The 20058-nt window shown below is 32.2% G+C and overlaps 1 protein-coding gene and 1 pseudogene across 2 annotated transcripts; one reads left to right on the top strand and one right to left on the bottom strand.

Moving 5' to 3' along the window:
* Positions 1–1710: 1710 nt before the first annotated feature.
* LOC125860781 (protein TPX2-like) lies at positions 1711–8520 on the bottom strand. Of its 2 annotated transcripts, none has more exons than XM_049540800.1 (16): positions 8083–8520; positions 7343–7498; positions 6589–6709; positions 5978–6086; positions 5046–5096; positions 4842–4939; positions 4680–4764; positions 4521–4583; positions 3586–3644; positions 3224–3299; positions 3068–3133; positions 2887–2949; positions 2661–2726; positions 2532–2576; positions 2378–2454; positions 1711–2080 (listed from the first exon to the last, which is right to left on the bottom strand). In XM_049540800.1, the coding sequence occupies exons 1-16, from the start codon at positions 8255–8257 to the stop codon at positions 2062–2064; spliced, it is 1329 nt and encodes a 442-aa protein (XP_049396757.1). In that variant the 5' UTR covers positions 8258–8520; the 3' UTR covers positions 1711–2061. The 2 variants fall into 2 exon arrangements, with proteins under 2 accessions (XP_049396757.1, XP_049396758.1); XM_049540801.1 differs by having other exon boundaries at positions 4680–4758.
* A 5847-nt stretch (positions 8521–14367) lies between these two features.
* Positions 14368–18333, top strand: LOC125859250 (uncharacterized; annotated as a pseudogene).
* Positions 18334–20058: the final 1725 nt, after the last annotated feature.

Here is a 20058-nt window from a genome sequence, read left to right as displayed (position 1 = left end):
AATATTCCACCACATTTACAACTGAACCCTATCAATCCCACCTTCTTCAGGCAAGCCATGCATCTTTGTGCTTTCTGTATCTTCATCGAGTGATCATCTTTTTCAGATATAATAGTAAGAGAAGATATCTTTTCGGATAAAATTGATACATCCTTTGCCATTTCTTCTTTCAGAAAAGCTTGGTAACATTGGGAACAAAGGTTGTGATTGCTTGGGTTCCCATAGAAACCACAACGCCTTGCGCATTAAATTGGGGTCATAGTCATTTTTGAGTGAATTTTTCTCTTTTGAGTGTCTTAGGTTATAATGTGTTTTTATGCAATTTAGTAGTGGTAGTGATGGATGTATAATGCTGTATTTGATGTCATTATATATAGGAGAGGCTTAAGTAATTCATGTCCACCTAAAGTTGTCCGTATATTTCACTTAGACACCTCAATTAAGAGTTGTACCTATTGAACACATGTCTTGTTCAAAACATGTACCTATTGAATACGTTTTGATGACATGGCATCATAGGTATAATACACCTCTAAGAAGCGCGTGAAACAAAAAAAAATTACTTACAGACCAATCACAAAATAACACGTCAACATTCAAAAAGTAAAGCAAACATTTCAACATTAAAAAAAAAATCCCTAAAACATGTCGTCTTCCCCAATTCCAAACCACCTTACTGCATTTCCTCCTCACTAGTCACCAGCTAAATCGTTTTGCCACCTTCCCCTACCACGCACCCTTTCTATATTCTCCTTCATTTTTCCTTTCTACTATCATTCCACCATCACCAATTTCGTCTTTGTTATCTTAGTTGGAAAAGTACTCATTAAATAAATAGCAGTCAAAATTAAAAAAAAATTCAAAAAATTCTAACATTATAAAATGTAGAAAAATTCAAAGAGTTAAATATGTAGGAGGGAATTTAATCAAAAAGAATAAAAATCAAATTGATAAAACAAATCCGGTGAACCTCCATTTTTTCCGGCAAGACTACTTTGTATCTAAAATTATTTCCTTTGAAATTGTTAAAAAATTCAAGCCCTAAAAAACTCACAACATAAAAAATATCAACAAATCTTAATTGATGTTTGAGGAAGACAATGAAATTGGAGAAATGACAGCTATGGTGTTGATGGAAATCACCAAATCGGGATAGAAGGGAGAGGGTAGGTAGCAAATATGGTGTTGATTTTCCTAATCACCATGTGGGGGGCACACTGAGGTGGCTGGTCGACGGACTGGTTGCTACCAAAAATGTTCTGGGTGGGTGGGTGGGTTGTGTAGAGTTCATTGTTGCCTTTTCTTTTTTTACTTTAAAATATTTTCTTATAATATATTTTTATATTTTTGAATCCAAATGACATATGTCACAATTTAATTCATCTTGTGCCATGTCATCGCGAGTGTATTTCACACACTTCACATTTTTGTTTGATTGTCAAAAAAAATGTCGAAGAGGTATCAATTCGAAGTGATAGATGTGTTCAATATGTACAAGCCTTAGTTGAAGTGTTCAAGTGAATTATACGGACAACTTTAAGTGGCCATCGATGACTTAAGCCTATAGGAGAGGAAGTTTGTAATAATCCAAATAAAGATCAAATTAGGACTTACGTAATATAAATTATAATATTAAAATATTCCTTTTGGCATTCCGCTTTTGTTTTGGTTTGGGAATGTAATATATTTGGCAACCATTCTCATACACAATTTAGGTGTATAATGCTATATTTGGTGTTTTTTTTCTTTTTCTTTTTGCCTTTTATTTCTTCTTTGAACTCTTGAGTTGATATAAGTTAATACATTGGGTATTTAAAAGACTATACTCCCGTTCCTAGCACATGTATGTATACCTTGTGGATGTACATAACAGACCAAAAGGAATACACTATATTTGACTTGCTGTACAGTGCTAGCCACAAAAATTTGGTGTTGCAAGTCTTGAGGACAGTCTTTTATTTCCTATAGCTAAAGACATACATTTCCAGATAACTCTCGGATTAGGAGGATTGATCTACCTCCCATGAAACTTAGAGCAATTCAACAATCACGCGTATTTTTTCATCGGATTCCCAAGCTCCTGAGAGATCAATGTACAAGTTAGATCCAAAGATTAAAAAAAAAGAAAAAAAGAAGAGAAACATACATCCATTGGTAGTACTAAGGCATGCGTAGACGTGCAAAAGCCAGATTAAAATCAAACTTTGTTTCAAACAAATGGCTCAAGCTGAGATGGGTCCAGCAATATGTTTAAGTATCCATTTATAAAACTCTATAAGTAAACAAAAGAAGCTCTAGCTTAAAAGGTCTATCTTGATGAGAAGTTCTTCTGTGGACTTTCTGTTTTCCTATTTATGAAACTCAAGCAATAGGATACCTGTTCATGCTGGAGTGGAGTCCAAACCTGTCATTGCCCCTCTCTGCCGCACACTGATTTGTCTTTCCAACACATTTCTGTATAATTGAAATAACAATCAGAAGAAGTTGCAGTCAACAGTTAAAAGAATCTAGCATCGTTCTATTCTTCATACCCGAAATTTAATCTGCAAACAATTTGGAGTATTCTCCTTCAACTCCTATACAACAAAAGTGGGTATTAGAAACAATTCATATGCATAATTAAAGAAAAAAAAAGTTTTTCTAGGAGTCCTCAGGGTCACCTTTGCTGAGGGATTCTTTTTTGGCTTAGACACTTCACGTGTTTCCTTTTCAGATCTAAGGGACAACTAGGATTAAAAAGGAACCAAAATTAGAATATTTTTTGGCTGAGACATGAGTAAGTTGCTAATATATATAAGTCTGATACATTCAGGCTACCGTATAACTGGTAGTATACACCATCAGAGGAATTCGATATGGCATGCATAATCATTTTGAAACTAGTACCTTATTAAACAGTTCAATTGGCGGATGCACCGAAAGTTTCTCATCAAGTATGGATTTGGATTCCTGTGATAATACACGAAAAATTTTAAAATAGGAAACAAGGAAAAGAACCAACTAACAAAGAGGATGAGACACGTTTAATGGAAAGTCCAGCAAAAGTATAAATGAAATCATGTGTTACCATTGAGTATGTACTTTCTTGTCCATTGTCTTCACCTATGCCATTATCTTCCCTACTTGGAAATATCTGTATGAAAACATGATCTTTAAGCATATACCACGTAGTCAAAAGTCAAAAAGACCAAAACAGGCAAACATAAGTCAGCTAATATGCTACCTTGTTACATTTATGTGATCTTGACTTGAGGGATGTAACAGATTTTCCTGGATTCACAGCATTTTGAGTGTTTGGTCTGAGAAACAACCAAAACAGTATAAGCACAAACTGGACTTGCTATACAAGAAGTGAACTTTGTGATGCTTTAGGTTAAATTATATATGGTAAACTAAAAGGCGATGTTAACTTTATGATAAGATTCTACATGCTTCTACTCCAAGAGGAAATAAATGAATTTTGAATCTCATGAGATCTCTGAAAATAGTTGTGCAGTTTTATGTAAAATTAAGAACATCATAGTTTTGGTTTTGTTCTTTCACATATAGTTTACTCAATTGGTGAAGTAAAGAAGCCCATCCAACCTTTTAAAGTCCACTAAAGCATTTTGTGCGGCAGAATCGGCATTTAGAGAGTTAAATAACTGCAATACCCATAAAAGAAAAGGAAGAGTTAGCTTCCATCAACTGAAAGCATAGAAACTAAAGCTGCAAAACACATGCAAATGTTGCAATGATGATTAAATCATAAACTTTAAGTGCATCAGTTAGTACAAAAAAATCAGAGCAAAAAAGAGCAAATATAACATCTAGCTTCATAAATTACATGTTTGTCCTCAAATATTTCCCTACAGCCTCTGTGTGATAGGGATAATGCTACAAAGATATGATTGCTAAATGGTTGTGGAATCAAATCATTATTGGCATTTCATAATTCCTTGTCAAGATTAGCTACACTTTATTAGAATTAGTGTCAAGTAGTTCATAAGGAGACATTTGTTTACTGTGATGTGGCCTAGCGGTTTGAAATTGGGAGTAAAGACCATGGGAGATAAAATAGGCAAAAAAGTTAAATGAGTAGCCCGGTAAAAGTACTGATGGGGGGATGCAGGTAAATAGTGGAATGATTGAGGCGCAAGCGAATTAGTCAAGACCCCAATGCTAGTAAAAAGAGATAAGGAATCATTTTACTCCCCAATCAAAGACTCCTATAAATAAAGTATATCTGCACCAATTCATTCTACCTAACCAATTAGAGAATCTACACACAAACACCATTAGCATGGAACACCAGTAACTTTTCTAAACTTCCGATGATAGGAGAAAATATGAAAACACCCAGACTAACAGTCTTACGTAAGGTGAAGGTTGAGCATCACTACATCCAACTCAAGAACCTAAAGAACACACTAAGGAGATTGAGATTGGGAATGCACATGTTTTCTTTTCCAAGTTAGTAAGCTTAATTGATTAAACATCAATGTGGAAAAAGGAGCACTGGAAAAGCAGTGATTAATTACACGAAACTCAGGCAACGGAGCTCTAGTCTTTCTGAGAGGAGGTAATGTAGGAGTGTTGAGGATCTGCAGAAAGCACAAATAGACAAGGCTCAGATGAAAGATTATGTGGAGAATACTATTAAAATGTTTTCACAAGAGGGCACTACTCGGAATACCAACATTTCTGTTCAAGGACTGTGATTTAAGCATTTGGGTTTTGGCTTTCGTGATTTCACTTGAGTTTGAGTCCTTGTTGCACCTGAAACTTTTAATCAGAAAAACCAAAAAGCTGATTACCAACTGGTACTGGTAGCAGTTGTATACCAAGACTTAAAAGCCTACCTTCGGCTTTGTGCCCTCTGAAGAGTTTCCAGTTCAGGTTCTCTAGGAACAGTAACTTTAGATTTGGGATGTGCCGAGATAGAGATGGATGAGGTATCCTGCCAAAACAGAATAAAAGCTCTCAAGCTGCAAATAATGATGCATAAGAAGTTCTTAAACATGATCTGTATATGAAACCACAACAAAGAATCCTTCAGATAGTACCTTCTTGGATATCTTGTGAGATAGTAGACGTTGATGCTTCAATTGAGCAATCTGGTTTGCAAGATCAAATGAGGAGTTAAAAATATTTCTAGCAGTTGACAGCTTTTAGGAATGGGAAATACTTTGTGAACATATCCTAGAGATAGAAAACTAACTTCAACACGTTAATTATGTACACAATTAAATCTAATGCCACTAAATCTATATTACTTGGAGATGAAAATCATGCCAATTTTTTAAAATCTCGTAGAGTAAATGCTACACCAAATGTCATACTAACTAATTTCCACTGTTTTCTCAGCATAAACTGCTCTTGTGCACTCAAGTGAGGTAATTTCACCAGGTTAGTACCTATTGGCAAAACGGATACTGTTTGCACCTAAAACAAATTTTTATTATGTCTATTTCATAAAAATCAATGACCATATTCATTATCTGGAGATACATATGATGTTGAGCAAATTAATGTTGTTAGTGAAGTAAAACTGATAAAATAATTTTACATCCTTGCCTTTCTAGCTTAGTTCTCCTTAGTTCATAGCTTGCCATAACTACAACTAGTACTTCCACATACTTTTTTTAAATAACTTAACTTCAAATACTAGTATTTTTTTTCAAATATCACTCAATCCATGTCCAAATGCTTAGTTAATTAAATACTTTTCCGGAATAGACGAAGTTCCAAAAGATCAAACAGTTAAGAGAGTACAAAAAGTACAAATAAGTCTTCTTATTTAAACATGGCATACATCAATAAAAGAAAAAATTGCTATGGCAAGAGTAAGATGGATGAAACTTTACACTGAAAGAGGGCAGAGAAATGAGGGTCCGTGCTGCTTAAGGAATACATGTGTGGAATACAAACTTAGAAGCCAACTAGAGTAAAACAAAATAATACTATCATCAAACAGTAACTGAATAACTTCATGCACCTTAAGTAGATAACCGATTTCTAGCTTTTGCCTTTTGGTAGCAATAATTTCGGATGCCAAAGAATTCGTTGAGCTTGTCACATCAGTCTTGTTAGATGCATTCTGAAACCTGGCAATTGAAGAATGAGAAAATGAAAGAAAAAATTAAGAATTGTTTAAACTGGTTTCAGAAGTCAAGAGAGCCAACAAAGTAAAAGTGAACTGCAGAAACATACACAAGCCTGAACTACAACTTTTTAAGTAATGTTGTCACTGAAGTAATCAGTGGCGGATCTAAGGGGTGGGAGGGTGTTCACCTGAACCTCCTTGGCAAAAAATTACACAGTATATATAAGGTGATTTTTTTAATGTATATATATAGATTTTGAATCCCCTGAACACAAGATAAGAGGTTGGCTTAATGGTTTAGGGTTCAAAATTTACTTGACGTTCCAAGGTCAAATCCTAGGCACTACATTTTTATTTTTCGAACCCCCCAAGCGAAAATGCTGAATTCGCCACTGCTGTTGTTGTAGTTTCTGAGAATTTCTGACAAGGAATGAAAAAGAAACTAAAAATTTCAAAATTATAACCTTCAAGAAAATAAGATAGAATATACATCTTTTACATACTTCTGTTTAGCCAAATGACTAGCAGTGGGCTTCATTAAAGTTGAACCTCTTGATGTTGAAGATCTTGGCTCTGGCTTTGTCTTGCAAATTTCACGAGTCGTTTGACCTTTGGATATAGTTCCTGTGGGGGTATAAGGGAAACCAGTTAAATACTGTTGAAGTTTTGCAAGATGTATGTTGAATTTTTTTTTTCTAAAACTCTTGCTAGTTAACCATGTGCATATATTATCTAATAACTACTGTTTAATCTACTGTCAACAGAGTACTGACACTAAGCCTAATAAAATCACTAAGATAGTTAATATAACTGCAAAATATAAACAGAAAAGAATGGGGAAGTGATAATTACAATAAGATAATAATTCGATTAACCATGAAACTACTAGCACTAGCCCTGCATAAAGACTGATCTTGAATATGCACAATTCTTAGAAATTATTCTTCTGCAAGTTAGGTTAAAGAAAGTCCACGGGTTAATTTAACTAAGCATCTCCGTGGAGTTTAGAGGATAAATGAAATCAGAATATCAAGTTTTAGCTCAAATCTTGCGTTGTTACAGTGCACAAGTAAGTTAGCTACAAAACTTATTTAAGAGAACAAATAACAATTTAAGCACACAGACAACGAAAAGGCAAACTTTGAGTCAGTATACCAGAGCTTCTCTTCTAATACTTGCAGATAGATCCATTAGATGAATGTTCTGATGTGAGTTAAAAAATGAGACCAGACACTTTTAAACTGCCAGCATATATACCTTTAGTTTTCGATTTGGAGGGCGAAACTTCAGAACCAACAGGAATGTATGAGTTGTTGCCTTTTGATTTTGCCATTTTCCCTTCTTGTAACCTTGAGCAACCATTTGAGTTTCCTGCTGTAATCTCTTTCCCCAGGTTTAACTTGATAATGAGAGCTAAGAAGTTACCAAATAAACAAGGAAAATAAAAAAGAAAGAGTGACTAAACCAATCAACCAGGATAAGCTGATCAAACAATATATATAATAGCTGTCAAAAAGATAAACTTATGAGGTCATAGTCACAATATTGTTGATGAAAATCCTTGTATGATAAAACATATGTGAAAGAGGACAAGGACGATGAACAAAAGGAATTCGAGAAGCCAAAGCTTTGTGCTTCCACCACAGGCATTGTATTATAAACTATCCATTTTATTTCTGCATTTCACAATCACCGAATCAGAAGAATTAGATAGAACGAATGTACATTCCATCAACATTCTCAGATTAACTTCCTACTAGTCTAATAAGATGATTTCACGGACAACAATCATCCAATACAGCATAATAACATATCTAATATAAACAAATAACCTTTCACAAACAGACATCAACTCAAACGATTCGTGTTTCTCTATTGAAACACAAAATTTGCAACGCGAATTTTAATCATCAAACTCATACACAAAATAAACCAAAAAAAGGAAACTCAGTTAAACACTCATGTAAATTGTTTTTTTTTTTTTATGTATGACTTACGAGAAGGCGGATAAGTGCTGGCCGTTTGAAACCATCGCTCGGCTTCCTCGGCTTTGGAAGTTGATTCCGGCCGGCAGAAATCATAGAACCTAGAGGCGTCAAACTCATATTCCGAGTCGATTTCGGATACGACGTCCGAACATTCTACAATGAAATCCTCCATTTCTTCATCCATTGATTCTATAAACTATTGATAAAAAAGAGAAAGTTATGAAAGGAGAAATTGAGAGGAAATCATTGATCTCCTCCTGTGTTCACATGGTCCGTGAAAGAAATGGCGGACGTCGCGAGGGTTTCGAGCGTGAAAGCTTTTAATGCGAAAGTTAGAAATGATTGGAGGGCGAAATTATCTCGTGAATGCTTTGCGGAGAAGAGAGAAGCCGGATAGACAGGACGCGGTGATCATCCTTTTCTATACATACTCACTCCATATACGTTGCGCCGAGGAGGCTTTGGAAAATGCGCTATCACCGATATTTCAAATTTTGCTGGTCCTATTTTTGGAAATTCTCACAAATTACCAAAACACCCTCATAAATTATTTTTTATTTTATTTAATAAATTAAGATAGTTTTAGTATTAGTACATAACTACATTAAGAAATAGTAGTCAAATTTAGAGTTTTAAAATATCATAAATAAGGTTAGTTTAGTAAAATCATTTCTAATAAATTTTCTTAAGGTACGTCTAAGTCAAAATAAACCAAACAATATGAAATAAAAGGAGTATCACCCCATCTCAATTTAGGTGGTACATTTTAAAAAAAAAAAATCAATTAATATTTTTTTAATTGTATATTTTAAACTATTAATTATTACTCTTATAGTTTATAGGAATATTACTTTTTATGTAGTTTTCAATTTTTTTTTAAAAAAAACAGCTTTAAAATTACATACTATAAATTATTGTCAAAATTCTGCTGTAAATTGGAATAGAGGAAGTAATATTTAATATTAGTACTACTTTATTTTCTTTTCATTTTCGTTCTCCTTTTTTCTCTTTTTTTTTGTTTGCCATAATTTCTCACATTGATCTTTAAGGTACAATTCGAATGGAAATAAGATCAAGAGGTTGATCCCTCTTGCCACTTGGCTCAATTTCAGTTCTTTTTTTTTTAGTTTTTTAAATGATACGAAAATACTTGCAAATTGGCAAAAAAAGTATTATGGCGTCGTTTGATAGAATGTATAAGAATAATGCAAAATAAAGTAAATTAGTAATGTTTGCATTAGTAATGCATGTATTAGTTATACTTGCTAATTATACATAGATTATTTGTACTGCATTGTTTGGTTTGATGCATTAAAAATGACATGCATGCATTGCATTAAAAAAATTACTATTTACAAAGATACCCTCTATTATTATAGTGGAAAAAATGTAAAAAAGGTTTTAAGGGACAATTGGATCTAATCATGCTAATGCATACATTAAAACTATTGCATTGTTAATACCTTGAAATTCATGGTATTAATACACATCTTAATAAAAAATTAGTTATGCATAGGTTAGAAAAAAATATCAAACAAGGTACTAATTAATGATACTCAAAACTAATGCATATATTATTTTTTCTAATACCCTCTACCAAATGATCACGCACAAAATACATTATAAAATCTCAAGAAAAGAGGAGGAGAACTTATTCCCACGAAATATGTATATCAAATTAGATATGTTAAAACTTAAAGTAAGAATAAACATATAATTCAATTATAATTAAATAATAAACATATGGATGTATATATAAAACATACTAATATATATTTATCAATTTGACATAAATAATAAAGGACACCGGCAATATCACCAACTAGCTTTATGGACTCGTATGTAAAGGGATTTGTTCAACAAATTAGTATAAAATTAGTGCCATGATATTTAAAATATTGGCATTGAGTTGGATTTCAAATTACTTCAATCCCATTATCTACAGAGTTGAGACAGCAGAGCCAGAAGAAGTGTCTCCCAAATATATACAAAGGAAAAATTATAAGGACTAAATTAATCAAAATGTCAGAATTTAATAATCTCCCAATAGTTGTCTTTGGGATAGAGTCAAAATTTTATAATTATTAGCAATAACCTTTCAAGATTATTCAAATTTTGGAGTCATGTCAAAGAGTCCATTGTGTGATAATTCGTATTTGAAGAATACAATATACGTGGTAGATGAAAATTATGAGGAATCTGCGGTTAGGGATGGCAATGGGGAGGGGCGGATGCGGGGCGGGGTGGGTTTAAGGTTGTATGGGGCAGGTGGGATGCGAGTTGGGTTGAAGTGGGTTTTCTTAAAATTAATGCGGGACGGGCGGATTGTGGGTATATGTGATTTTATGTGGGTTCAGCTTTAATTTTAACTTTTTACATGTTATAAGAGTGATAAATCATTATTTATTAAGATAATTTCTATAAATCTACTAAAATATTCGAGATAGTATATGAAAATGGTTCAATAAAAAATACTATAATTTCTTACATGTTTTCCAATTGACCCCTCAAAATAAATTTTTAAGTCACTATCCTATTAAATTAATACAACTTAATGAAAAAAAGAATTTATTGTTATGAATTTTATTTTTAGTATCAAACTTAATTAGAAAAAGAAAATATTAAAAAAGTTATGTGGGGCGGGGTGGGTTGAAAATGAAAAAAATTGTTATGCGGGGAGGATAAAAAAATTTGCGGGTTAAGCTCAACCCGCCCCACCCTACCCCGCACCGCCCCATTGCCATCCCTATCTACGGTAAATGTTTTTACCGTAAGGGTACGATCTATATGGACACATTACTCTTTCAGTCTCCAATTCAACTTATGAGATTACATTAGGTATCAGTGAGTACATTGTAGATTACAATTGAAAAAAAAATGAACAAACATGAATAAAGAAATATTAATGCTGAAATATGGATATCTCGCTCTTTTTAAAAAGATTCAAGTCCATTACACTATAATCTACGGTATAACTCTTGACTTGTCCCCTTTCCATGATACAACAGTCCAACAATATCGTATAACTCAAATAACTCTGATTTAATTGAAGAGTCCAAAGCTTCACCTGAAAACCCATTTTCGTTTAACATAAAGAAGAAAATATTCTTTAAACAAGTATAGGATTCCTTCCACAAATAAAATGTCAAGAGTGTGGATAGTCATTTGAGGAATAGTGGGATAACTACTACTATCTCCGTCCACTTTTAATTGTCATAATTTTTTTTAGAGTCAAACGATAATAATTTTGACTAACATTTTACGATGTATTTTTCATCATTTTAATATTCAAAACAATGAAATTTATAGTACTTTTCGTATAGTTTTTGAATATTTAAATTTTTTGTTTAAAATATCGAATTAATATAATCTAATTTAATTTTAAAAATTAGTCAAATTGATTTCTAAAAAGTGCAACATAACAATTAAAAATGAACCGTAGAGTAAAGATATAATGAGGAAAATATGTCATGGACATCATTTTTTTCACTTTATGCCTATTAATTGTCATATACATTTAATATTTTAATTTCTAATATTAAAATGCAGAATAGCACCAACATTAGGTATATATGTATGTTATTATATTAATATTATCACGTTAAAGTCCGTGCACTTCTTGTTTTTCTTCGTCCGGTTAAATCATAACTTTAATTTGCATTACTCTTGTGTTAATTAAAACCAGAACTACTATTTATTCTTTATCTTTTCGTACACTGCATAATTTTTTTAATTTATTCTTGCAATGATAAAATGCAATATAAAAATGTGGTGATACCGCTAACTCTGCTTGGAAATGCCAACTATTTTAATTAATTAACCTTTTGAAGTTTGAACATATTTAGCTTGGCATCATGTACATACACATCTAATACTACAATGATACATGATTATTTTATTATCTTTCAAAATGTATTAGGTGATTTTTATATTGATCGATAACATTTAATAAGGGTGTGCGACCTATTGATCGAATGCCATGAATTAAGAATCATGAATAAGGTTTGAACTACAAATCCTAGAAAAGGAAAAAAATATTATTTCTTCTGTTAGCTTGATTGAGACACTATTATAATAATTATTTTTTTACAAAACACGTTCATATAAATTTATTGGAAAGAACTTCCTCAAAAAGTAGAAGAATACTATGAGAATGAGCAGCAAAACACTAGGCTATATTATATTTAGATGCATGCATCTATAGACATTAATTAATCAATAAAATTAATAGCTACCACTTTAGTAGGCTTTTGTAACAAATTGCCAAAAATCAAACTGTACTAAGTTTGAAAATTCGTTCGTGTAATTGTAGTTGAAAATAAAGATTTGATGTTTGAAAATGATAGTCATATCAATAGAAATTTAAATTTGTCAAACAACAATAGTGTAAGAGGAATTGTTTTAATTATTTGTGGGGATGTAGCGTGCTTGCATAGCTGCTTGCGACTTGACATGCAATATTATGCTCACTTTTGCGCTGACAAAATGTTTTTTTTTTTAAAAAAGTAATCATCCAATCTGATTCGTTAAATATGAGTTGGATCATTAAAAGATTGATCATATTGTCCACTAAAAATGGATATCCATATGAATAAAATGAATATCGATACTATCCATTCTCATTTGTTAATCGTTTGTTTGTTACTTTTCACGACTTTTTTTTTTTGGGATGCCTAAGCTCTTATTTTAACTTTTAACGTGTGTTTTCATTTGATCAATCATGGACAATTATGTCTAAGCTCTTATTTTGACTCCTCTTCATGGCTCTAGATACTCTTTATATAAACTTCCATATTGCAAAAGGATGTACCAAATGATGCTTACATAGCACGACAACATGACAGATCATCACACGCAACTACATACCTAGTTTGTCTTACATCAAATTGTAACTAAGAACTATATAACATCACCTTTTTTTTTTTGGCATAAAACAGTATTACATGTGTATTCGAAGTGTTAGTGAGCTGTCTCCTGCACGCTTTCATTTTAAATTTTTTTAACTTTGAAGAGTGGTCGTCATTGTGCGAGGCAATATGAATACTATATGATAAATTAAATATATAGACCCAACACCAAGACACGGCTCCTTATTTTCTGTTTGGTTATCCACCCAACGGCACTACAAATTAACTACACCAATTCTAGTGTTGTGTGTTTATTAATTACTTCAATCGATGCTAGGTGCATGTAGTCTATCTGGATGAAATATTTGAACATCTCTCTGTCTTGTTGCTTTATGGAAGTACTTATTTTATTCCATTACTTATTTCTTTTTATATATCCACATAATTATATAGTATGTAATTACAAATACTAATAATGGACCAAAAAGTAGAAGAAAAGAGAAGAAGGATATGGTTTGGGGTTAATAGATTTTCCACCAAAGAAAGTTACTCATAATTTATTGTGACACTTTCTTGTAAGTCTTATTTTAAAACTAATTAATTTTTAATGAAAATGATTTTAGTAACATAAATGTCTTTGACTTATTTTAAACCACAAGTTTTAAAGAATGATATCTTTCAATTGCTAGTTAGAGTTATGTACGAATAGTTATGCATGTTTTAGTTATTTCATTTTCTATCCATTGGTGAAGCCATGCACTTGAAACACCTTTTAATCGGAGGAGGTTGAGCCATTTGTGAGATAACAAAAGTTAGTGATATTTTCTTACTAATAATAACATATCTTTATTCATGAGTTTTAGATTTAACTTATTTTGTTGTAATGAAGTATGTTCATGCAACATTTTCAAGAAGAATTTCCAAATCTATCTCAGGGTCAACTAGACGAGAGCCTTGAAGCAAATTTCTCTACATGGTTCAAAGAATTTGTAAGGTTTCACAGATATTATCTTCTATACGATAATGTACTTAAATTAACTTATGAAACTTAACGAAGTCTTACAATTTTTTAAAATAGGTCCGATGTAATCCCATTGAGAATAAGTTCTTGCGTAATCTTGCTCGTGGACCATTGATAGGCGCTACATGTCATTCTGTTTATTTTGTTAGTGGATACAAATTTCACACAGAATGTCATGGTAGCGCAAGATCAACAATGAATAGTGGAGTTTGTATCTCAGATTCAAATTGTGGTGATTATTATGGACGGATAAAAGAGATTATACAAGTGGAATACCGTGAAGCACCTTTGAAGCAAACTGTGTTATTCAAATGTGAATGGTTTGACCCAACTATGGATATTGGTGTCAAAAAGCATAATCAGTACAAATTGATTGATATTAATCATTGTCATTGATATAAAAAATATGAACATTTTATTCTTGCAATGCAAGCAACTCAAGTGTGCTATGTGGTTTATCCGAGCAAGAAAAAGGACAAGGATGATTGGGTAGCTGTATTGAAGGTCAAACCTCGAAATGTTATTGAACTACTAGATGAGGAAGTGGCGACAACTTCAGAACTGAATGTTCCATTCCAAGTTGAAGAAGTTGAAGTCCACGAGATAGATATGAGAGTTTTCATTGATGAAAATATACCCTTAAATGATCCAAATGGAGATGTTATGAAAATGAATGAACCCAGTAATGATGGTTTATTGCAATAGCATCATGAAGTCCAAATAGAATCCACAGACGATGAATATGAAAGCGAGGAAACTGAGTAGGATGAGGACGAAGACTAAGACGAAGACGCGGAGTTTGAAGAAGACATAGATAGTGACTAGTGTTTGATAATCTGCTATTGTATCTTCACCGTATTTTGTTTTATTTAATTTTTCTCCAAATATTATCATTTCTTTAGTTTATGTTTTTCAATTTAGGATGACTAATACAGGTAACTTTTGAATTTTAATCATGTGTGTTCTATTTATTATTTTTAACTTAAATATATCTATTTGTTGTGTTAATATAACCATCAGGTTTAGGTGTCCTATCAGAAGCACATGATTTGATGGTATTCAATATTTCAGTCTCTTAAAAGGCTTCTCCAGTTTACTAATTAGTTTCTTTTCTTATATGATCTCTTCTCCATATGGTTAAACACAATGCTAACTATTTCACTCCTATATTTGCAGGCATAATTTGTTCCAGTTGATCTGCTAGCTCTTTTAGAGGCATTTTTAATATTTTAGCACACTTTCACTTGATTGGAAAATACTTTAGCAAGGTAGCTTAATTTGATTTACAGTAATAATAAATGTTTCACTCTAGGTTCTGTTGTTGCAATACTTCTTATAATTATTATGAGTTATGCTTAATTTTATTTTGTACCAGTGATGGTCTAACTACACTATTTATATTTATTTTTAGGTATGGCTCGAGGCAGAGGTCGTGGCAAGTCCTTAGGTAGAAGTAATCTTGCTATTCACGTAAGCATGCCAACTATTCCAATGCCCACTTTAGTTTCCCCTAACCAAGGTGGTACCCAATCATTGACGCATCAACTCAAATTAACACCCCAACCATATCTGAGACACCTCCAGTTACACAAAATTAGAGTAATTAATAGCTCAAGATCTGTCTACTCAGAGCATCCCAACATGTCATGGCAATCCAACTGCTGAAAATGATATATCCACTCAAAGCAACCCAACTGCTGAAGGTGATATATCCACTCAAAGCAACCCAACAGGTCATAGAAAAACAAAAGGTGATTCTAGTAATAGCCACACACGGACCCATATTTTTCTAACTTCTACAGGGTTAGTCCACTCTTTGCTTATATCCTCATAAATTTTTGTCATGTAAACATGTCGAGTAGTGTTAGATTGTTTCAATTCAACTAATATAGTCAACAATTGATGGATCTGGAAATTTGGTAGCCTAATATAATCTGAGTATTCTTTCTATTAGAACTTAAATATATAATGTCAGATACTAATATTACTTTTGATTTACACAGGTTGGAACCTTCTATAACATGCTCTAGTTTCATAACCAAGTCTTTTAGAAGTGAAGTTGATCCCAATGGAATCAATTGGAGAAATGTTTCAAATGATGTAAAGATGGTTATTTTGGAGAATTCAAGATATGACTTTTCATTGTAAGTGAATTTGGAAAGTATATTCACAATTATAGATAGGGTATTAATGTATTACTTTTAAAATTTATTTCAGAAAAAATTCTATTGGAATGTTTCCATTAGTGAAAGTGAAGTGAAAAGACACTGGTTGGCTAAGGCATCAATAAAATACAAAAATTTCATTTTTAAAATAAAAGGGGGAGGAATTAGGCCAGGTTATGTACCTGAGCATGTGTGGGAAAGATGGATGCAACTTTGGGGAACTGATGAGTCTATTAAAAAGTTAGAAACAAATTCAAAGAATCGTCGTGGTGGCCATGAAGTTGCTGCTGGGACTCACACGGGTGGCTCTATTTCAATTGGAGAATAACGCAAGAGACTTGTAAGTATATATTTCACAAATTATATAAGTAACATCATGTTGTCTGATATAAACACTTGTATTTTAAATACACTTAACACAATAGATATGATTGTATCTAAAAGTGATTTATCTTCTATACAGGCTATTATAAAGGGTAGGAATCCAACACCAGCCAAATTACATTTGCACGTACATACACATGGTCATGATGGAAAGTCTTTTGTTGATGAGCGTTCTCGAATTGTCCATGTAAGTTCAAAACTTTGAAACCTATCTAAAAAAAATATACATGTCAATTCTCATTAAAAGGGGATCTTGACTGAAAATACAAGAAGACAGTTAGATGTTATTTCTAGTACTTGAAGATGTGTTGGTTTGATGTGGCATACCTGTTTTTTATTTTTTTGATGTCCAAAGAAGTGGAATCAAAGCTACTGTCCTAGATATGTGTTTGTTGCCCTTCCTTGTTGCCTTGTTTAGTGTCTATATCTACTTTGTTACTTGTCTCCTTATTTGTTTGTTGGAGACCAATATATAGTTGTACCATGTATTTTTGACTATCTGGACAGAGTAGAGTTCTCAGTTCTCACCTAACTGTAGAACTATCAAGCTTAATATGCAACTTGGTTAGCTTAATATGCAACTTGGTTAAAAAGTGAGGGTCATTTAACATGCTATATGTGTACTGGAAGGTTAAGTGGCAAGTGATTGACTAAGGATCTATTTGTGTATTGATGTTAAAGTTCACCATCTGTGATAGTGAAACAAATCACAACGGTAAGTAATCAACTCATTGACTGTAAGAATCTTCAAGTTAAATGTACTGCAATCAGCTTAAAAGGTTATGTATTTTCTGCATTTTCAAGTAATGGTTTTCCTTGTTTATTTGCTTTAAAAATCTTAGATGGTAAAGTAGTACTTGTTAGATGGTAAGCCTAGATGACCTGCACCTTTGCTTAATTCATTACAAAAAAATCTTAGCTTAGTGATAAAGAGCATATAAAATCCACTAAAGTATCTGCATTAGTTACAGGGGTAGGGCATTCCAGCTAAACAAATATCTAAATAGTTAGACTTCAGATAAGAGGCTTGAGTTTTTGTGCTAGCAAAGCATTTGATGTTGCTTTCTGTCCATAAATACTAAAAGATGACTGATGGGACCATTCCCCAAATCTTTCTGATGATTTTATCAACTCTCCAAAAATACCAACTTTCATATGCTTGCTTCACTGTCTGAGGCATGACCCATTTCAATCCAAAAGTTGTAAGGAAAAAGTTCCAAGCTTCAGTAGTACGTAACTGCAGTGTAGAAGGACATGGTTGATACTTGCTGAGTTTTGCTGACACAAATAGCACCAGTGTGAGTTCTTTTGCATAGGTTGTCTTAGGTTAGACATGCCGCTCTTACAAATGTAAAGTGTGTGGTTTCCTATTCTTTAGAAACTTACATAGTTGACCAATATAATTTTTTTTCCTAATCTTAATGCCCTCTCTTTACCCCTATTTATTACAGGAAACATATGAAGAGATCTTACAGGAAAAAACGGCATCTCAATCTGATATTGATCAATCTGAAGCATATTACCAAGTTGCGGGCGGAGAAAAGAAGAGAAGAATATACGGTCTTGGATCTGAAGCGAAAAATTACTACAAGCATAAGCTTTGTGGCTCATCATCTGTACGACCTTCAGTTTCTCAATTAGCATCAACAACAAATATGGATGAATTTTTGTAAAGGAAATGCTTCCTGCACTTACTAATCATTTTCTTCCTGTTATTATGGAGCGGGTTCAAGAAATGATTACTCCCGTTGACAATCCGTCACCTTTGACCCCCTTAGTGCCTCCTCCTGCTACTAATGAGGTTGATCCCTTTGTTTCAAATGACGACGATTCTATCCCATAGTCCCCTGCAGCTTTAACTTTTGATATTGTCTGTTGTTTTGGAAATTATAAATTGTGCGGTAACAATAGTTTATGAATGTAGCTGCTTTTAAGAATAGTTGATATTTTGCTTTTGATGTTTTGAACTAAAATATGTGATTCGAATTTTGCTATCTACATATTTTGAACAGTCTAAGTATTATTTCATGTGAATGTTGGTTATTTTAGGGGTATTTAATAGTTGTCATTTAATTTATTTTGGCAGTGTAGATTTAAAATAAATAAATAAAATTATTTTAAAAGAAATTTTTTAGCAACAAATTTAATGATAATTTGGTCGTTTCTATAAAAAAAATATTGGCGACGGAATAGCGACGAACTTTTAAGTGGAAAATGTGCAGAATATTTTGTGACAGATTAGTGATCGACACTCCGTCGCGAAGTTATCCAAAGTGACGAAATAAATTATGAAAATTTCAACGAATTATATAAGTATAACGACGGATTAATTCGTCACTAAAATGTGGCAACAAATATCGTTCGTCTCTAAGACGTCGCTGAACTTGCGATGAAACTCATTTTTTCGTCACTAAGAGATTATTAACGAGAAAAATAGTAACAACTGACAATCCGTCGCTAATCCGTCACTAATCCGATATAGCGACGGAATATCATTGATTAGCGACGGATTTCGTCTGTTGCTAAATGCTATTTTTTTGTAGTGTTAGCTATATGTTAAAATTTTATCTTGATGTATTTTATAGGTTATATATTTGACTTTCCATATATATTTTTTTATATGCGTCTACTTTTAATATTTTGACACCCTTTAATAATTTTTTTTGGCTCCTCCACTACTTCTATCCTACATAAAATAGTTTATAAATTGAACTTATAGTTATTTCAACATTAACAAACGCGTACTTACGGAACGTTTGATAGGCCGCATTAGAAGAAATATTCCATGTATTATGTATGATATTATTTAATACTATGTTTGGTAGGAATTTGGGCCTATGTATAACTAATCCATGGATTAGTTATACATCCAACATGGTAATTGATATTATAGGATGTATTTACTAATACCTTCCATTTGGAGGTATTAGTAATACATATGATATAATACCATGAATAAGTTTATGTAAAGATAAAAATATCCCTCAAAATATTTTAATTATTTTGTTTGATTTCTTGATTTTATGTTTTAAATTTGTACTAGTAAATTTATTTAAATAAATTAGCTTACAAATTATTTTGAGAGAGTTGTTTGTTACTAAATAAATTCAATACAAATCAATATTTGAAACTTGAGTTGTTTAACATTTACTAATTAAAAAGGCAAATATACCACTACATGACGTTTGTCATCTTAATTGAATGTATCATATATATAATTATTTGTATTTTGAACAATTTAAAAAATTACATACATATTAAAAATACAACTTGTTATTTTATGTGTAAATGTAGATGGTTTATTCAATTTTATCATTGTTGACCGTCTTTTCGATTTTAAAAGTAGATGATTTATCTTTTTTAAATTGAAAATTGACATTTCATGAGTGATCAATTTATTAAGATGACAATAATTTATCCTCAAATAATTCAAGTGAAAAGATAGCAAACATGACAACAAAATTGTTCTTCTCATAGCTAGTTAGAAGGCCATAAAAAATAATATTGTCCGACAATTATCTACCTCGACCCAATTACATAATAAACCCAATTACATAATAATTCAAGG

This window comes from Solanum stenotomum, chromosome 3 (genome assembly GCF_019186545.1).
Source record: "Solanum stenotomum isolate F172 chromosome 3, ASM1918654v1, whole genome shotgun sequence".
Classification (NCBI taxonomy): Eukaryota; Viridiplantae; Streptophyta; class Magnoliopsida; order Solanales; family Solanaceae; genus Solanum; species Solanum stenotomum.
This window is presented reverse-complemented; position numbering and strand designations above follow the sequence as displayed.

Coding starts and splice junctions, on each gene's coding strand:
- LOC125860781 (XM_049540800.1), bottom strand. CDS start 8,257: ATGGATGAAGAAATGGAGGATTTCATTGTAGAATGTTCGGACGTCGTA. Junction 4,584..4,679: donor CACAGTCCTTGAACAGAAAT/GTTGGTATTCCG, acceptor TGCTTTCTGCAG/ATCCTCAACACTCCTACATT. Junction 3,134..3,223: donor GATCACATAAATGTAACAAG/GTAGCATATTAG, acceptor GTTTTCATACAG/ATATTTCCAAGTAGGGAAGA.